Source organism: Ovis aries, chromosome 3 (assembly GCF_016772045.2).
Source record: "Ovis aries strain OAR_USU_Benz2616 breed Rambouillet chromosome 3, ARS-UI_Ramb_v3.0, whole genome shotgun sequence".
Classification (NCBI taxonomy): domain Eukaryota; kingdom Metazoa; phylum Chordata; class Mammalia; order Artiodactyla; family Bovidae; genus Ovis; species Ovis aries.
Genome location: NC_056056.1, coordinates 96,982,300 through 97,003,530, shown reverse-complemented (window position 1 = coordinate 97,003,530; position 21,231 = coordinate 96,982,300). Strand labels below are relative to the sequence as shown.

The 21,231-nt window shown below is 41.3% G+C and overlaps 1 protein-coding gene across 1 annotated transcript in view; it reads left to right on the top strand.

Moving 5' to 3' along the window:
• The first annotated feature begins 2,761 nt into the window (after positions 1–2,761).
• The window catches only part of TACR1 (tachykinin receptor 1), a 181,599-nt gene continuing 163,129 nt past the window's right edge, over positions 2,762–21,231 (top strand). Inside the window, exon 1 of the mRNA XM_004006114.6 lies at positions 2,762–3,766. Within this exon, the coding sequence (XP_004006163.1) occupies positions 3,378–3,766 (389 nt within the window). The 5' untranslated portion in view covers positions 2,762–3,377. The remainder of the gene's footprint in view (positions 3,767–21,231) is intronic.

Sequence of the window (21,231 nt, the reverse complement as noted above, 5' to 3'; positions counted from 1 at the left end):
CTGAATGCAGAGTTCCAAAGAATAGCAAGGAGAGATAAGAAAGCCTTCCTCAGCCATCAATGCAAAGAAATAGAGGGAAAAAATAGAATAGGAAAGACTAAAGATCTCTTCAAGAAAATTAGAGATACCAAGGGAACATTTCATGCAAATATGCACATAATAAAGGACAGAAACAGTATGGACCTAACAGAAGCAGAAGATATTAAAAAGAGGTGGCAAGAATACACAGAAGAACTGTACAAAAAAGATCTTCATGATCCAGATAATCACAAAGGTGTGATCACTCACCTAGAGCCAGACATCCTGGAATGCGAAGTCAAATGGGCCTTAGGAAGTATCACTATGAAAAAGGCTAGTGGAGGTGATGGAATTCCAGTTGAACTCTTTCAGATCCTAAAAGATGATGCTGTGAAAGTGCTGCACTCAATATGCCAGCAAATTTGGAAAACTCAGCAGTGGCCACAGGACTGGAAAAGGTCAGTTTTCATTCCAATCCCAAAGAAAGGCAATGCCAAAGAATGCTCAAACTACCACACAATTGCACTCATCTCACACGCTAGTAAAGTAAGTCTCAAAATTCTCCAAGCCAGGCTTCAGCAATATGTGAACCGTGAACTTCCTGATGTTCAAGCTGATTTTAGAAAAGGCAGAGGAACCAGAGATCAAATTGCCAACATCCGCTGGATCATCGAAAAAGCAAGAGAGTTCCAGAAAAACATCTATTTCTGCTTTATCGACTATGCCAAACTCTTTGACTGTGTGGATCACAAGAAACTGTGGAAAATTCTTCAAGAGATGGGAATACCAGACCACCTGACCTGCCTCTTGAGAAATCTGTATGCAGGTCAGGAAGCAACAGTTAGAACTATACATGGAACAACAGACTGGTTCCAAATAGGAAAAGGAGTACATCAAGGCTGCATATTGTCACCCTGCTTATTTAACTTCTATGCAGAGTACATCATGAGAAACGCTGGGCTGGATGAAGCACAAGCTGGAAACAGATTGCTGGGAGAAATATCAATCACCTCAGATATGCAGATGACACCACCCTTGTGGCAGAAAGTGAAGAAGAACTAAGGAGCCTCTTGATGAAAGTGAAAGAAGAGAGTGAAAAAGTTGGCTTAAAGCTCAACATTCAGAAAACTAAGATCATGGCACCTGGTCCCATCACTTCATGGCAAATAGATGGGGAAACTGGCTGACTTAATTTTTCTGGGCTCCAAAATCACTGCAGATGGTGATTGCAGTCATGAAATTAAAAGACACGTACTCCTTGGAAGTACAGTTATGACCAACATAGACAGCATACTGAAAAGTAGAGACATTACTTTGCCAACAAAGGTCAAGCCAGGAGTCATGTATGGATATGAGAGTTGGACTATAAAGAAAGCTGAGCGCCAATGAATTGATACTTTTGAACTGTGGTTTCCGAGAAGACTCTTGAGAGTTGCCTGGACTGCAAGGAGATCAAACCAGTCCATCCTAAAGGAAATCAGTCCTGGGTGTTCATTGGAGGGGCTGATGTTGAAGCTGAAACCCCAATATTTTGGCCACCTGATGCGAAGTGCTGACTCATTTGAAAAGACCCTGATGCTGGGAAAGATTGACGGCAGGAGGAGAAGGGGATGACAGGGGATGAGATTGTTGGATGGCATCACCACCTCAGCGGACACAAGTTTGGGTGAACTCCGGGAGTTGGTGATAGACAGGGAGGCCTGGCATGCTGCGGTTCATGGGGTTGCAAAGAGTCGGACATGACTGAGCGACTGAACTGAACTGAACTACTGGGGAGCCCTTCCTACTGCCTCTCTGGACCCTGTTCCAGCTTGGCCATTTGGCATGGCCTTGGAGTGGGAGACAAGGTCTTAAAGCCTGCCAGGGCTGGGTATGGAGTGGGGAGCTAAGACTGGCAGACCTCTCCTCCAGTGCTTATGCAAACTTGGCAGCGGGTTGGGGAGAGGAAGACGAATCCGCGACGCTACCGGGGGATGGGCTCTGGCCCAGAGTCCCAGGAGGCTCAGAGGCAGAGGCTGCAGGTTGCCGGACCGCGAACGCGAGACAGGGGTTCCTGGCAGAGAGCCCAGAGCTGCGCGTCTGGGAGACACACTGGTTAGCAGAGAGCTCAGCCCAGTCCGCACTGCCTGCGAAGGAGCCTCATCTGGAGAGCTTAGCTGGGGCTTTTCACGGAGCAAGGGGCCAAGCTCCCAGGGGAGCTGAGGAAGATGTTCTCCAAAGCTTAGAACCCATCACTGCTTCTCAGGGATTCGGTCTACTAGTGAAATGAACTAAGTATTGGGGGAGTGTTTCGGGCTGGAGCGAGGTGGGGAGCGCAGCGTCGGCACGTTACCCCCACACATCGCCAACTCCAACCGCCAGAGGCAGGGGCCTCTGCAGAGTTACGGCAGCATTCCCGCCCTCTTTGGATGTTGGGTGTCCATCCCTGCAGCTCCTTCCCAAATCCTTCTTTTCCCCTTTGGTTCATCTGCTTGCAGCTGCGGACCCCATCTGGCGCAGTTACTCCAAGGCGACCTAGCTAGCGCCCCCTCCAGGATTGTGTTGGGGGCACGCACGGTTTGCAGACTCCCACAGCAGGTAGCAGCAAAAGGCTTGGTGGCTGCGATGGTGCAGTGAGCCGGCTGTCAACAGATAGTGCAGCTGCGGCCCTGTGAAAGAGGGCTGGCGAGTACGCAGCCCAGGTACTGCCCCTTCTCGGTGACGTCGCTACAGCCTGTTATAAAGACCTCGGGCGCAGCCTGCCAAGGTTCTGCTAACTCCCAAGCTGAGCAGGACTTGAGCCAAGAGGCGCCTGCAAAGCTGCAGGCGGCGGCGGCGGCAGCGGCAGCGGCGGTAATGAAAGCAGAGGAAAAAATCTTCAGCTGGACCCAGGGCCCCAGAATCCCGGCCATAGACTCTGACTTTTACAGGTCGTGCTGTGACTAATACCTCGCCCCCAAGTCCTCACGCAGCATAGGGCTTTGCCTTTCTCGCTGCAGGCAGGAAGAACAGCACTTGCAAGGAGCAGCAGGTGCAGTAAGGTGGGGGGGTGTCTCCTGCTTTCTGGAACCGTGACCCGTGGAATTTCTTTCTCTGTTCCTGCTCAACGCAGGAGAAACGCTGCTTGCAGATTACAGAACTCAAGTGCTTCCTGAAGCTTAAAAGTGGAGGAATTCAAAGCCAAGGATATACAGCACATCTAGAAGATTTTATTTGAGCGTCAAGTCTCCTTGTAAAGAAGGGGTTCTGTCCAGAAAGAGCCTACGAGCCCTCCTGTCTGTGTTAAACAGGGCTTTTTTACCTCAGGTGCTGGCTCAGGACCCTGCTGCAAAAGGGTCTGTGTGTGTATAGAGAGGAGGGCTTAATCGCTTAGCAGAAGAATGGATAACGTCCTCCCAGTGGACTCAGACCTCTTCCCAAACATCTCCACCAACATCTCGGAGCCTAACCAATTTGTGCAGCCGGCCTGGCAAATTGTCCTTTGGGCAGCTGCCTACACAGTCATCGTGGTGACCTCCGTGGTGGGCAACGTGGTGGTTATGTGGATCATCTTGGCCCACAAGAGAATGAGGACAGTTACTAACTACTTCCTGGTGAACCTGGCCTTCGCAGAGGCCTCCATGGCTGCATTCAATACAGTGGTGAACTTCACCTACGCGGTCCGCAATGAGTGGTACTATGGCCTCTTCTACTGCAAATTCCACAACTTCTTCCCCATTGCTGCTGTCTTTGCCAGTATTTACTCCATGACGGCTGTGGCCTTCGATAGGTGAGCTTGACCTTTGTGGAAAAAGGGAAAAGTATCTTTAAAGGAAGATAGCATTGCTATGGAGCTTCAGGGTGGAATAGAGCATGGTTCAAGGTGGAGACTGACCACTTGTACCCCTGGATTTGGACTGACAGCTAGCCGAGTCGGTTGTTGATGGGGGATTTTAATCTTATCTGATGCTTTTCTTTTCTCTCTCTCTTTCCTTTTCTACTCCTTTCCATTTTTGTGTCTCCTTTCCATTACGTGTACATGTGTGTGTACAATCACTCAGTCGTGTCCAGCTCTTTGCAACCCCATGGACTGCAGCCCGCCAGGCCCCTCTGTCCATGGGATTTTCCAGGCAAGAATACTGGACTGGGTTGCCATTCTCTTCTCCAGGGGATCTTTCCCACATAGGGAGTGAACTTGCATCTCCTGCATTGGCAGGTGGATTCTTTACCACTGAGCCACCTAGAAACATCCCCCCTTTTTTTCTTCATTTAACTCTTTTTTTCCCCTTCTCCACTCATCTCCCTGACATTTTTCCTTTCAACTCCTGCTTTGCTTCTTTCCATATATTCCTTCTCTCTTCTGCCTTTACAGCCTAAAGGGGATACCTAGGGTGTAGCCAAGGGTCTGGTGCCTGACTAGGGTACTGTGAATCCCTGCAGCGCTGCTGTTCAGCCTTTGGATGCTTTCCAGTTTTGAGTACATGTAGGCAAAATTCCTCATTTTCACTTTTTCCTGAAGATTCAGGGGCTTTCTGCTCCCATCTCACCCCTCTAATATTATTTGGATGTTAAGAGCATTCCATTAGAATCATAAAATGCAGAATCCTAATTAAGCTCTGTCTATCCTGCTAGGAGTTCTCATTCAGGAATGAGAGGCAGCTATGTTGTTCTTAAGGAACTCCACATATAGGGATCCAGGAGTTTTTCAAAATTTCTCTTGCCATGTAAGGTCAATGTTTTTAGTCTGTCTGTATCCATAGAGAAACATGCTTGGCAAAGGCAATCTAAGGCAATTGAGAGCTCTTTCCTGCATCCGACAGGCTGGGGTTCCAGAAGCTGATTAATAGTGAAAATGTTGGCATTTTCAAGTGGGTCCCAAGGTGGCACGATGGAAACTAATTATTAGAGCATAGCTCTGTTTGCATTGACTTTTTGTGAGTGCCCTAGGTCTCTAATGTGTATTTCTATAGGTTTACAAGTGTTAAATGTTTACCTAGGATGTGGAGGTATGTTTGAAACACCTGCCACTGTGATTTTGAAATGGGTCCTTCTGATGGCCTTGCTGAGATAAATAAATATGAGAAAACCAAAGAAGAAGCTAAGAGAAAAGATTCAAATTTTTTTCCCAAAATTATTGAACTCTTTTGCATAAAATTTGTAACTGATTTGAGCAGATTCTATAGCCAAATCTCTTTTTAAATCAGAGAAAACTATGTTTCTTTTGCAGTGATATCCAAATGCTGATTTTTAAGTTCCCTTTATGCAACTATTTTGTGCTTATAACATGTAATGTGTAAAATAAGTTTGGTGAGTCAATTTATACGTTAAATATAGAAGAGAAACCAATTACTCAAAGTGGTACTGAAATAAATTTTTGTTGAGAATTTCTCTCTTTTGCTACTCTGGTTTTTAGGTATTTGTTTTGCTGGATGTCAGGTACACCTGTAAGTCTTTCTGCAGTGACTTGCTCCTTTAACTTCTCAGCCCCCTTAAACTTAGAAAACTCACAGCATGATGTATAACTGATTTTATGTGCAGTGAAGCCTGATGCCATTTCAGCTTTACACATGCTATCTTGATTATCCCTAACTTAGAGGGAACGTTGATATTTTTACTTCACTGGGTTCTTGTGAGCTCAAGGGAGACCCGACAGTCAGTGTGAGCCCAAGCATTCAGTAGCTGATGGAGCCCCAGCAAACAGCTCTCCTGCTTGGCTTATACAGGAATGACATGTTCCATAGCACTTCTCTTTCTCTTTGCGCTTAGGTGGGCGGTAGGACTCAGGGTCAAAGTCTTCACAGTGGGTTGTGAAAGGAGCCAGGTTTTGGCTGCCTCGACTCTGACATCTCAGGCTCCACTGTTTGTCTCTATGCGAACCACACACAGGACCCTGACTCTCTGTGACACCCTCGGTAAGATCAGAAGATCTCTGGCGTCAGAGCTGAGGGAAATGACAACAAGAAATGCCACTTGTGCCTGGTGTGCGGGTTATCGACGGCAGGCTCAGGGTTAGGGTTCAAGTAGAGTTAGGGATGCTGCCTCAAGGCTGTGTCTCTAGGTTCTCCAATGCTCCTGCTGTTTTTCCTTGCTCAGCCTCTTGAGCAGAGTGAATTAATCCCCTTAGGCCCTCCAATGAATCTAGCTCCCCTACAGGCATGGTCATCCATTCTTTCCCTAGAATGTTTTAGAAAGGAAGAGGCCTCCATATGAATGATCTCTTGTTTTACTCCACTATGGCAATGCAGACTTGGAAGAAATGCTAAATTACCTTTTTGTATGCTCCTTGAATTTTTAACAGATAACCTTTGAGTTATCTTAAAAAATAAAAGCAACATGGTTTTCCTGATTGTAAAATTAAACCTCGTTCTTGAAGAACATAGACACAAAAACACAAATCACCCACGACTCCACCATGCAAAAGCAACACCTGTTAACATTTGAATTTCTCTTTTTATGACTATTTCACTACATTATTGAAGTAAGATTCTAGGTAATTTGGTAAGTTATTTTTTTCCATTGATATTAATGGAAACACTAATAATATTTTCTCATGTTATTAACACTCTTCAGTAACATAATGGTAGTGGCTTCCTCTGAATATTATTCCATTATATGAATATGCTATTATTACTTTAACCACCTCCCTACTGTTGAGAATCTACTAATTCTGTATGATAATTTTATTTTGTTTTCTTGGTTGTTTCCTTAGGGTAGATTCCCAGAAATAAAATTACTGGGCCAAATGAAATGAAATTTTAAAGAATGCTTTTTCCTAATTTTAAAGGATTCTAAACCCTGGGCAGAGCAAGGAGCGTGTCTTTTCTGTTTTGTTTACTTTATCTCCTCAAAATGAAGAAGAGTGCTTGGTACTTAACAGTCACTATATGCTTATTGATTAAATGAATGAACAAATAAAATAATACATGCTCCTATAAAAACATTTGGAAGAATATTATCAATGGCATGCTCAGGGTTTATAACTATTGTTCGAGGTAGAGTAGGAATAAGGCCTCAAGGCTGTATTTCCAAGACCTGCATTTTAAAAAGTGTAAAAAATCTACCATTCCAATACAGAAAACTAGATAAAGGTCTGGAACGCTAGCTTATACTTACTTTTTCTGTGTTACTTATGCCACATAGAGTCACTCCTATTCAATATACATTTTGGATCGTAATAAAAACAGTTTCAACGGTTGTTTTTTTTGTGTGTGTTTTGTTTTGTTTCATTTTCCAAATCATGAAATAGTTTCCAAAAAAAGATTTGTAAAGGATGCATTATATTGCAAAGCTATAATCATTCATTTAATCATTCCTCTATTTTTAGATGTATATTGTTTCCATTTTTAATGATTACAGGTAACTGTGAAATTAATATCCTTGACAGAAATCTGAGAGCATCCGTTGTTCTTTTCATAAAATAAACTCCTTAAAATGGAAGAGCTGGGTCAAACTGTCTTGGTAAACTTTGCCAAATTTCCTTCTAGAAACAAAGTGTAGGCAAAGAAAAAGACTTCAGCTGCAGATTGTAGAACTGATTTGAATCTTTCCTGTAAACTTTCCATAGAGTGAAGGGGAGAGGGACAGAGAAAGATAATGAGAGTCCCTTCAGAAGGAATACCCATTTACTGAAGGCAATGGCTGCCTAGAATTTTTTAAGGTTGCAGAGACAAATATACGAAATAACATTAGGTTTACTAATTAAACTCCAAAAAATACCAAGGATTTTTCTTTTTAAAACTCTGTAATTTCTCCCACTCAAAACAAAATTTTAAAATTCCTTCGTATTTTAAAAACTAAAAGGTATCTGTGTGATGTTTCATGAAATCAGAAGTTGGAACACACTGAGAGGGACACCTTCACTCTTCAGGAGCCAGTAACGATGACTGGTTCCAGTTTTGGGGAGCAGCATCCAAGAAGGGGTGGGGGAACCAATCCTTAAGCTCCACAAGAAGGGCAACAGAAGCGAATGGGAACCTGACTTGCAACCTAACTCACAGCAGCCAGAGGCTCAGAAAAGTGCTGGTCTGATAACACTGTTTCTTTACCTGGCAGGGGCTGTTATAATTTCAGAGAATGAAAGGTAAATGTTGCTTACTTCTCAGACTGGGTCTAAATAGATATATTGTATTTGAGTGAAAGAAAACATCCAAAAGATGATGGTCTCTGGACAATAGGAAATTTGTTCAGGACCAAGAAATAGTTCCTCATATAGGGGTAATGACTGAAGGTAAAAGAGGGAATGAACTCTGAGAGATTAAAAGAAGAACCAAGACATGCATAAACAAACCTCTGGTTACTGATTCCCTGGTATCCATCCCACTCTGTCCCAGTCATACTCAGCTACAAGTCTAAAGAGCCTGCTTCCCAAGTCTGTGCTAGACCTGCAGTCTGTCCTTGAACCTCACCTTGTTGACCGACTTGGATCCCATTGTATATCTCAGGGCAGTCCTTCTCCATCACACCCAGAGGCAAGTCTTAGATCCCAAGATCCTTTCCTCTAATTTAGACAGATCTTACAGTCCATGACTAAGCACCCAGGTGTCGCTGAGAATGCTCATTCACTAGAAGTTCATCCATCCATGGTAACTGACCCTTTCTTTTCAAATCATGAATCTTGAATAAGGGTTGATACAGACCTTCTTGAGTTTTTTGCATCTTGGATGAATCATTTTGGCTGCAGGACCTTTCCCGGAGAGGTCTACTGCCCACCTACTCTGGAGTTGCCCCAACTGCCCTTGCTGCATCCTCTCTCAACTCATAGGAGCCCCCAGGGTCCCGAATGGTCAAAGCCCTTGTTTTGGTGGGGGTGGGGGGTTGAAACATATATGGGTTCAACTGGGGGAAAATAAGGAGTAATTTTCAATGTAAAATCACATCATAGGACCACAAGACTTGACTACTATTACTGTTGTTCAATTAGAAAATAGTAGAATAAAGATTGTAAGGGAGAAACACTCACTGTTAAACTGGGCAAAGATCTCAAGGGATGGTGCCACCAGGTACGTGGTTCCTGAATCAGGGCCTCATGCTTTCCTTCAAAGGGCTTATGATACATAATGATTTAAAGGTAACTATAACATAAGGTGTTATATGATAGGTTTCATAAGTATTGTACAAATTCTATAGGAGTGAAGAGGCAAGAGGTAAACTAGCAGTGATGATCAAGGAAGGCTTCAAAAGGTGATAACTGATTTGGGCCTTAAAGATTGGATAAGATTTTTAAAGAAGATGTTAAAGAAAGGAAATATTCTAGGTAAAACAAACTATACAACAGCAATATGGAAGTAAAAAGTTGCAAAGTATTTGGGGAGAATGACAGGCTGACTCAATTTGAGTGAATTCACAAGTGAATCAAGAAATGGATGGAAGAGTTGGTCAGAAGAAAATGAGTATAGTTTTTGTTGGATTTTATGTGAAAATATAATTATTAGTTTGAAATGTCCAACAAGCAATTTGAGAGGTGGGGCTAGAGAATAAGAACCTAGGGAAACAAAATCTATATTTAGGAATTTTCTAAACAGATGGCTTACTGGAAATTTGAAAGTAGAGAATATCTCTTTTACCTATATACGTGTTTCCAGAAGAGAAGACAAAGATTCATGGAAATATTCTACCAGGTATTAGAAGGGAAAAAATAAGAAACAGAGAGTTAGTGGAATAATCAGAATATGTGGAATGACAAAAATTAAGAGAGATGAGTTATGATGGGTTATATTAATTACAGCGTCATTAGAATCCAAGGATGATGACATTAGTTTTGGCAATTAGAGAACATGGGTGAGCTGTTAGAGACAGTGTAAGCACAGTATGAAGTGTGTGTGTGTGGGGGGCGGGGTTGGTGGATAAACTTAGATGCAGTGAGGGAAATGGCCTCTTGTTCATCCATTTGTCCATTCAGCAAAGCTTTATTGAGCACTTACTATGTACCAGATGCTAATGCACTAAAATACTGCCTTTGCCCATCTGCTCTCAATCTTCAACTATCAACAAAGTTAGAACACCATTATAATCCGGTGCAATTAGTACCATGCAGAGGGAGTTCGGAGACAAAGGAATGGTCTACCCTTGGGAATGTGGGAAAGGCTTAGAGTAAAATAAAGAAAAGGAAGAGGAGGGGAAGAGGAAATAAACAGCAAAGTACAGAGAAAACAGTGTGAAGTTTGGGTTTTTTAAAATAAACTTCAAGAGCATTGGATTAGGGGTTATCATAATGATTTCTTCATGTTTGTCACCTGGGAACTAGAAAGAGGATTTTATATTAATACAATTTATAATGATACCTTATGGTGCATGTTCTCCAATATACGGTCTCATCTAAGCCTCGATACCAATGGGGATTTTGTTTCCACTTTGGATAGATTATTAAAAACAATTTCTTTAGCATCATCCTCATACTTGCCACTGCCTAGTAACTTGGAGACCCATGCAATTTGCATTCATGTGCCTTAGACATCTGCCTGCATGCTCCTGCTCAAGGTGGCTTTTGAATTCTGTATAGTCTAAGGAAAGTGATATAAGGGTCCTACTGTTTCAGAGAGGATGTTACAGCCCTTTTAACAAATTTTCACTCAAATAATAATTCAACCCCACAAACTTCTAGACAACATCATTGTAAGAAGATCAAATTCTGCTTAAATATTTTACTCAAGTTGTCTCATTTGTTAAATTCATTCCATTTTGAAGCATTATAAAATCATTCCTTTTGTTGAAGGAATAATCAGCCTGATTTGGGGCTGCCCTTACTAATATAATGCCTCTTCCCTGTGGCCGTCTCTCTGACAGATCCATCCTGAAGCTTCTCTATTTTGGTTAACTGTCCCTAGTTCCTTCATCTTTCCATCCTCAGTCTCTACTTGCTATTCCCATTTGCTCAAGTCAAAGTCGCTCAGTCGTGTCCGACTCTTTGTGACCCCATGGACTATACAGTCCGTGGAATTCTCCAGGCCAGAATACTGGACTGGGTAGCCTTTCCCTTCTCCAGGGGATCTTCCCAACCCAAGGATCAAACCCAGGTCTCCCGCATTGCAGGCGGATTCTTTACCGGTTGAAGCACCAGGGAAGCCCAGTGGTCCTTTTAACTGAGAGTTTAAATAATGCCCAGAACTGAGCATCACCCTATTACCATTACCTGGTCCAGATCCACCTGCTATAGGGCTGGTGTACTACCTCTTGACTTTGTCTTCTTAGACTTGGTTCAGGTGCTACCCCCACTAAGAAGCTGACCTTAATCTGCAGGTCTAGTGAGGTGTCCCTCCTGTGTATTACTGTCATTCATGCAGGATATTCATATATCGTTTATGCAACTCTCTGTAACTGGTTGATCTTTCCCACACCCTCTCACCCACTAAACTGCAAGCACCATGAAAACAGGAATGCTTTGTCTGGTTTTCTGTTACCTGGCACAGAATAGGAAGTTATTAAAGTGTGTATATAGTAGTTGATATGACTGTACTTCTCTTCTACACACACCAATCAAAATCTGAAAACCAGACATCAGACAGACTTCAAAGCACACCTATGATCCTATGCCTTGAAGCAAAAGAAAAATCAGACCAAATTTCTGTCTACTGTGATGTTTTGCTACAAAATAGAAAACTTTTGGTTTCAAACCCCTGTTCAAGAATAACTACGAGTTTTAATTCACCTGTCTCTTCCAGACTTCACTTGACTGGTCCCCACTGGATTCCCAACCCACACCCTGTCCCCAACAGGTATTATACCCCAGAAGAATACCTTTGGTTGAGAGAGGTGTTTATCCTTTCTACCTTGGTGTTTATCCTTTCTCCTTTAGCTCCAATCTATCAAGGCATACTGAAAACTCTGAGTATTTCAAGGACCCTTTTGTGGTCCAACTACTGTCATCCCACTGGCTTTTTCTTCAATACCCTTGCTAGCAAGAGGGTGGTTTACTTGTTTCTCCTGAGGCAGGACCAGCAAAATCTGTCCTCCATCCAGCCCTCCAAGTGCTATATCTACAGTATTTGTTGAACACCTAGACTGCACCATATTAAAATGCCATCAGAGACGCAGGAACGTTTCAGCAGAGTGGCCTGAGAAAGTCATAGACCTTGAGGACAGACTGGGAAACTGACTTACTTTAGAAACTGATTTTCCACCTTTAGAAGCTGGGTTTCCAACTTTCGGCAGGAGAATTACGAAGCTCTGTGGATAAGGAAACCCAGGGATGAAAAGATGCTTTAATAACAGCCATGTGACATAAACCTCAGTGTGAGTGTTAATGTGTGAACTGCCCGTTTAATATTTGGGACTCTCCGTGGAGTGCATTTCATGTCTTTCCTATATGAATGTCTTTCAATAACCTTACATCTGACTTTTGATAATGGAGTTCAGTGTAGGAAAGGTTCCAACAGTGGTTCTACACTTACTAGCTATGTGAATATGGGCAAGATACTTAACCTCTCTGGGCCTCAATTTTCCCACCTCATAAAAAGGACATTAATAAAAGTATTAAAGTGGAGTATTGTTGCAAGGAGAGAGGGAAAAGGAAAGGAATGGAACTGCATGAAAAGTTCCTAAGCTGCAATCTCTAGTAATCCACGACACACCATTATTCTGTCACAGCATCTTCTTGGATGCTTTCTGCATCAGGTATAACAGCAGCAAGATGAAACATTTATATCCTTCCCCTCTCCCCCCATAAATATAAACTATAAATTACTTCTAATTGAGTCAGCAAACCTGTTTCCAAATGCCATCCAGCATCCTTCCCATCTGTGGAGATGCACATACTCTTTACCAGAAGCCAAGTATTTGGATATTATATACAGCTGACTCTTGGACAACAGGAGTTTGAATTGCATGAGTCCATTTATACCCCAATTTTTTCAATAGTAAATAATATAGTTCTACACCATCAGGGGTTGGTTGAATCCACAAATATGGAGGAATAGAGGGCAGGCTATAAGTAATACTGTGGATTTTCAAGGGTTGGTGCCTCTAATCCCTGCGTTATTCAAGAGTCAACTGTGTTACAGCTGAGAAAAAACAAATCATTTTCTTTTACACCATCTCCAAAATTACATGTCACATCCCAGATCCTACATGTCCCAAAGACACCACCTTCACATTAAGCTTCATTTGTGTATTATATGTTTGAGGGAGAACTCGGTCATAGCAAAAAACGTTAACATGCTGCCTGTGTTTCACTGATATTCAATTTGTTAAAGTTGTGTTTCTTTTGCCTTTGAACACTTCTCAGTCTTGGAAGTTTTCTTATAAATCTAGTTTGCGTGTGTTAAATATCAGCTTTCTCTTGTCCTGTGACCAATGCTCCATTTGGTGGTGTTTTTCTGTTGCTAAGGCATGTTTGACTCTCGGCGACTGCATGAACTGCAGCAAGTCAGGCTTCCCAGTCTTTCTCCTGGAGTTTGCTCAAACCCATGTCCACTGAATCAGTGACACCATCCAACCATCTCATTCTCTGTTATCCCTTCTCCTTTTGCCCCCAGTCTTTCCCAGCATTAGGGTCTTTTCCAATGAGTCAGTTCTTCACATCAGGTGGCCAAAGTATTGGAGCTTCAGCTCCAATGACTATTCTTCCAATGAATATTCAGGGCTAATTTCCTTTAGGATAGACTGGTTTAATCTCCTTGCTGTACAAGGGAGTCTCGTCTTCTCTAGTATCACAGATGGAAAGCATCAATTCTTCAGCACTCAGCCTTCCTTCTGGTCCACCTTTCATATCTGTACATGACAACTGGTAAAACCATAGTTTTGACTATATGGAACGTTTTTTGACAAAGTAATATCTCTGCTTTTTAATATGCTGTCTAAGTTTGCCATAGTTTTTCTTCCAAGGAGCCAGCGTCTTTTAATTTTGTGGCTGCAGTCACCATCCGCATTGATTTTGGAGGCCAAGAATGTGAAATCTGACACTGTTTCCACTTTTTCCCAATCTATTTGCTATGAAGTGGTAGGACCAGATGCCATGGTCTTCATTTTTAACTAAGTTTTAAGCCAGCTTTTCACTCTCTTCTTTCACCTTCATCAAGAGGCTCCTTAGTTCCTCTTCACTTTCTGCCATTAAAGCGGTAGCATCTGCATATATGAGGTTGTTGATATTTCTACAGGCAATCTTAATTCCAGCTGGTGAGTCCCCCAGACCAGCATTTCATATGATGTACTCTGCATATAAGTTAAATAAGCAGGGTGACAATATACAGCCTTGATGTACTCCTTTCCCAATTTGAAACCAGTCTGTTGTTGCACATCCGTTTCTAATTGTTGCTTCTTGACCTGCATACAGGTTCCTTAGGAGGAAGGTAATGTGGTCTGCCTCCACATTATGAATATTCCTACCTCCTCCTTTACGAATATTCCATAGTTTGTTGTGATTCACACAGTCAAAGGCTTTAGCGTAGTCAATGAGGCAGAAGTAGATGTTTTTTGGAATTCCCTTGCTTTTTCTATGATCTAGCACATGTTGGCAATTTGATCTCTGCTTTCCGCATCTGGAAGTTCTCAGTTCACATACTGCTGAACCCTAGCTTGAAGGATTTTGAGCATAATCTTGCTAGTATGTGAAATGAGTGCAAGTGTATGGTAATTTGAACATCCCTTGGCATTGCCCTTCTTTGGAATTGGAATGAAAACTGACCTTCCCCAGTCCTGTGGCCACTGCTGAGTTTTCCACATTTGCTGGCATATTGAGTGCAACACTTTAACAGCATTGTTTCTTAGGATTTGAAATAGTTCAGCCGGAATTTCATCACTTTCACTAACTTATTCATAGTAATGCTTCTTAAAGCCCGCTTGACTTCACACTCCAGGATGTCTGGCTCTAAGTGAATGACCACACCATCATGGTTACCTGGGCCATTAAGAGCTTTTTCGCACAGATGTTCTGTGTATTCTTGCCATCCCTTCTTAACCTCTTCTGTTTCTGCTAGGTCCTTGCTGTTTTTGTCCTTTTTTGTGTCTATCTTTATATGAAATATTTCCTTGCTGTCTCCAGTTTTCTTAAAGAGATCTCTAGCCTTTCCCATTCTACTGTTTTCCTCTATTTCCCGGCTTTATTCACTTAAGAAAGCTTTCTTATCTCTCCTTGCTATTCTCTGGAATTCTGCTTCAATTGGGTATATCATTAAGCAGAAATTATTATATGTTTAAAGTACACAGAAATATAAACAGAAAAACTAGATACCCTATGGTTTCATGTTAAAAAATTAAAATGTTATGAATCAGGTATTGCAAGATAAACTTACAAGTTTATAAACAATAGTTGTAATAGTTAAATTCACTTGCTCAGATAATTAAGGCTTTACTATTTGTGGTAAGACTTTTCAGATTTGTATCTGTCCTTGATAGATTCTAAGGAAGCTGAGAATTAGATTTGGGGTGACGCAACCTTTCCAGTAGTTTGAGTTTTGAAAGACTTTGTCCTCCTTTTATTTCCTTCAGTTTCAGGTTTTACCTGATTGAGCTGGTCTGGCTCAGTCTCAGGTTATTTGCTGTATTTGCATTTCTGATTTACAGAGATTTGCAAGACAAAGACGAAGACAGTTGTTTTATTTCCCCCTCAGAACTGGTCTGCCACCTAAATGATATTAAAAGAATGATTTGCCCAACAATATTAAAAAAAATTTTTTTTATATCCGTGAGAAAATTTTCAACTAAACTGCAAATCAAGGGTTCTATTTGCTACAAAGTTAGGGTTCAGTTTATCATGCCTTCAAAAGTTAGCACAAGACATTCAACAAAGACCTTCTTAAGCCCAGAGCTAAAATCACTAATATTATCTTTATTAGCCCCCGAGTACGAGCTTTCAATTTTAATTTCATATTATGAGGGTTCAGGTAACACTGTTGGTTTCTTTTGGTATGTTTAATTAATATTGTTAAGGGGTAGATTCATATGCCCTGTCTTATAATATCAGGCAGGGGAAGCATTCCCCAATGAGGTTCATAATATTTATCCTACATTATAATTAGGCACAAGAGATGTAACCATCTTATATAAATCCATTTAAATATACCAGTTTATATTAATTTTCATTTTATTTGTGCCAATTATTATACCTTCAACTTTTGTTTCCATTAGAATCCCATCAGCAAGTTTTTTTCCAGTCTTAAAAGATGTATGTGTTTATATATATACATATACATGTGGCATATTTTGTTGTTCACTTGCTAAGTCATGTCTGACTCTTTTGCCATCCCGTGGCCTGTAGCCTGCCAGGTTCCTCTGTCGATGGAATTCTCCAGGCAAGAATACTGAAGTGAGTAGCCATTCCCTTCTCCAGGGGATCTTCTCTACCCAGGGACTGAACGTGCATCTCCTGCATCGGCAGGCAGATTCTGCACCACTGAGCCACCAGGGGAGCCGTGGAACATGCATTTCTACGTATATATATCATGTTGGGGACTAATGGGAGGTTTCCTTTGGGTTCATTCAACTGTAGTGTTGTTACCACCAAAACCTTGGCTTTCTCTGCCTCTAAAGTTGAATAAAAAATAGAGAGACAGAATTTGGAAGAAATAGAAAGATGACTTAAATCTTCAACCAGTAGGGGAGAGATCACAGAAGGCTAGTGCCTCAGGAACTGTGCCCTGCCTCCTCTGAGAGCTGAGAGACGGTTTATAGCCTGGGCCTCATGGTCTTAGAGTAAATGATAGGCTCAATGTAATGAAAGTCTTGCATTCTTCTTGTTTTGTTTCAGAAGTCATAGCTGGGATCAGGGAACCCAGTAACTGGGTTTGTCTTCCTCTGGTATACTGTACTATGGCTTTCTTTCTGAAATGAGAAAAAGAAAGAAAACTACAAGGGAAAGCTGCCGTAAAGGTAAGCACCAGGTACAGGATGTAATTAGCATAGAGTTAAAGGGTAATAGGTGCAGGATATAACTCATGCAGAGTTAGGGAGGTGATAGGTGCTGGTAGTAATTTATATAGTAGCAGGTTGGTTTTGAGAAAAGCAAACTTAGTTGCAGACTACAGATTGCTGCTGCTGCTGCTGCTAAGTCACTTCAGTCGTGTCCGACTCTGTGCGACCCCATGGACGGCAGCCCAGCAGGCTCTGCTATCCCTGGGAGTCTCCAGGCAAGAACGCTGGAGTGGGTTGCCATTTCCTTCTCCAATGCATGAAAGTGAAAAGTGAAAGTGAAGTCGCTCAGTTGTGTCTGACTCTTCACCACCCCATGGACTGCAGCCCACCAGGCTCCTCTGTCCATGGGATTTTCCAGGCAAGAGTTCTGGAGTGGGGTGCCATAGTTAAAGTAAAAACAAAAAGTGATCAGGCCTGCTTACTGTTCTCTGTATCTTCTTTGTTCTCAGGAAAGGGAAAGAAACAAAAGAAAAGCTCATTCCTCTTTTTTTCTATTTCACTGCAACAAATTCCCTCTGTTAGTTTCCCTCTGTTATTTCCCTTCCATATCAATGCAGGAGGGGAAATAGGTATCATTCTTGCTTGGCTGAGGACAGAACCTTAGTTTTGCTCATTTGATGATCACCAGCTCTCGGGCCCAGGGACTCATCTATCTCTTGCTTCAAATTTCCCTATTTGAATCCCAAGAAATCTTTATTGGGAGGACGAGGGACAATAGTCTATCTTCTGCAGCTTCTTCAGGCTGGCACATGATTCATAGACCCTACCCAGGTGGGGTCATGGAATTCTTGCCCTGCTCATTAAGAGCTGCAGGGTGGGGTTTGTAGCTATTCCTGCAGGATCTGTTCTGAGGAGTGGCTGTAGTGTCTGCATCATTGTTCCCTTGAATTGAATCTGTTGTAGTCTGAAGGAGACAAAACTTAACAAGTGGTTTAAAAAAAGACAGAGGCCAACGATCAGTAAAAGAATTATTGCAACTAGTTAGGGGCCAGAGAAAGAGTAATAACCAAGTTACATTTGATAACAATTTTGATTATTGTCACAATAGAGTCAGTATTTGGGTTATCCTGTACAAACAAGTGGAGACATTTGGGATCAGTAGTTGGAGGAGGGACAACCAGATATTAATAGACAAAATAGATCTTATTTCTTTTTAGGAAAATAGGCCTGATTCCTAATCTAGACCTAACACTTTAAGGAGATGTAGCCAGTTGTCTAGGTTTATCTAAGTAGGTTTTAACCTTTAATGTGGCTATTGGTCACTACATATGTGCTTTTTTCTTTTTGCTAACATATGATCTAAAGCAACTTCATCATCTAAACATATAAGATTTACATGGGAAAACCTTTCAAAGGTAAGACTGTAGTCACCAGCTGCTAGCAGACATTGCTTTGAGAATGCCTGATGGCATTCCAAGTCTGACACAGCTCGGAAAACTCAGGTTCTTAACAATACAAGGGCTTGTCTGAAATCACACCATAGTGTCACCTATTTATTTCCTTAGATGTCTGAACAACACTCTATTTTGACTTTTAATAGTAATTCTCCCCTTAATAGCCAAAGCAGCCATCACTGTCATTGATATTAGTGTTTCTACAGGTATGAGAAGATGTAAGAACCAGAGCCCATAAAATCTTCTCTTAAAAGTATCTTTCTTTTTTTTTTTTAGTTTTTATTTTTAAATTTTAAAATCTTTAATTCTTACATGCATTCCCAAACATGAACCCCCTCCCACCTCCCTCCCCATAACAACTTTCTGGGTCATCCCCATGCACCAGCCCCAAGCATGCTGCATCCTGCGTCAGACATAGACTGGCGATTCAATTCACATGATAGTATACATGTTAGAATGTCATTCTCCCCTTTCTGAAGGCCTGTTCTACCAGTTTTTCCAGAGCATAGACGGCCTCATTCCTGATCTCCACCCGGAAATCCTTTCAAGGGGTATTCATGGTTGGTAGATGTAGTGACCATCATTTAATCTTTGTAGAGGTAGATGGTGAATGCCAGTTTCCAGTTGGAAGAGCCTCTTCTGGGTCATATATATGACCATAGTTTGCGGAGCATTTCATGACAATTTTGTCCCATGGTGCTAGGAATGCTCATTCCCAAATCTGGTGATTTCATTGACAGGGCACTCAACACTCTGTTACTGGTTTAGTCCATAAAACAGTATTCAAAATTCTCTGGGCTGCTTGTCTTTATTAGTTTCAGGAAAATATTCATTTTTGTTGCTTCTTCCTATATCTAGAGTTACATTGTTACACTCATTGATCTCGTACAGAACTACATATCCAATCAACTGCTTCAAGTCACCTAGTTATCATTATTATCCTGCTTACACACTGGGTACTGTAAGAGACAATAATTTTATAAAATAGGCAGGATATAAGTAATGTAGCTAGTAACATTGGCAAAGTCATAGTGTAGCAGGGAGACAAAAACATAAACAACTTGAAAACAAAGAACAAGTTTTAACAATGATTAGAATGACTAATCCAGTTGCAGTAAACCATCGAGGCCATAGGAGAGCCAGTTGGAGAAGCCAAATTCTTGCAGGGACAGGTAGAGAGAAAAAGATAAATTTTTCATCTTTGTTTACAAAGGCATACTTTATCAATTTGTTGTAAGTCATAGCATAAGAGAAAAGGTTTTTCTGAAAAAACGAAAATTCAAGCTAGTATATTTTCCAAAGTCACAAAGTTATAAATCATATTCATCAGTTCATTCAGTTACATGTTGATCCTGTTGATCTAGATGAAGTAATCAAGTTTTCTATCAGAATTTTGTCGGTGGTATTTGTGTCAGTTCAGTGGTATTTTCTAGAGACTATCAGAAACTTATATTTGCTTAGAAAGTTCTTTTTATGAGTCTTCTTGAAAATCTTCATTTTTGTAACAGCATCAGTATAAAATAATTGTCTATAAAGGACAAAACTTAAAATAGCATGGCTAGAGATTTGATGAGCAGGAAATTTGGGTATTTCCATAACATGTAGCAAAGAGTGAAAAAACTGGCTTAAAACTCAATATAAACAAACAAACAAACAAACAAACAAACAACTAAGATCATGGCATCCAGTCCCATCACTTCATGGCAAATAGAAAGGGAAAAAAGTGGAAATAGTGACAGATTTATTTTCTTGGGTTCCCAAATCACTGCAGATGGTGACTGCAGCCATGAAATTAAAAAATGTTTGCTGTTTGGGAGGAAAGCTATGACAAATCTAGACAATGCATTAAAAAGCAAAGACTTCACTTTGCTGACAAATGTCTGTATAGTCAAGGCTATGGTTTTTCCAGTAGTCATGTATGGATGTGAGAGTTGGACCATAAAGAAGGCTGAGCACTGAGGAATTGGTGCTTTCAAATTGTGGTGCTGGAGAAAACTCCTGAGAGTCCCTTAAGCTTCAAGGAGATCAAACCAGTCACTGTTAAAGGAAATCAACCCTGAATATTCATTGGAAGCACTGATGTTGAAGCTAAAGCTTCAGTACTTTGGCCACCTGATGGGAAGAGCCATCTCACTGGAAAAGATCCTGATGTTGGGAAAGACTGAAGGCAAAAGGAGAAGGGAGTGGCAGAGGATGAGATGAATAGATAGCATCACTGACTCAATGGACATGAATTCGAGCAAACTGGGAGATAGCGGAGGACAAAGGAGTCCAGTGTGCTTCAGTTCAGAGGGTGGCAAAGAGTTGTACATGACTTAGCAACTAAATAACAGCAACAAATCACATTTTATGTTAACAACTAGAATTAGGACTGATAACATATTATATATAAATTCTGAAATATCTATATTAATGATGTTTATCCATACACTATAGCCTAAAGGTCACCTCCAATCATTTGGCAATGTTTATGAATTTAAAATACCAAATAAACTTAAACATTCCTCTCCGAGATGTCTCAGAGATGTTTCCTTGAAGCATCCCAGAGTTAGCTGGAGGTTAAAATAGCTTTAGTTAGATTTTGATACTGCTGCTGCTGCTGCTGCTAAGTCACTTCAGTCGTGTCTGACTCTTCGCGACCCCATGGACTGCAGCCCACCAGGCTCCTCCGTCCATGGGATTTTTCAGGCACGAGTACTGGAGTGGGGGTGCCATCGCCTTCTCCGGATTTTGATACTTGGGACTATCAAAAAGGTTTTAAAATAAAACAGGGTCATAGGTCACTAACAATACTTTTTTAACCAAAGCCACAAAATGTTTAAAAGAAAACAAATGCGAATCGAGGGCACAGAAATTCACACAATATCTTATCAAAGAGGAGCACTTCTAACACAGAGAAATCAAATTCCAGTCTTGCATTAGCTTACTTAACAAAATCCATTAACTTAGTTGACTCCAATCTAAATTTAGTAATCCTGACCATGTATGAAACTTTTTCCTCCTCCTCATTTTCTGTATC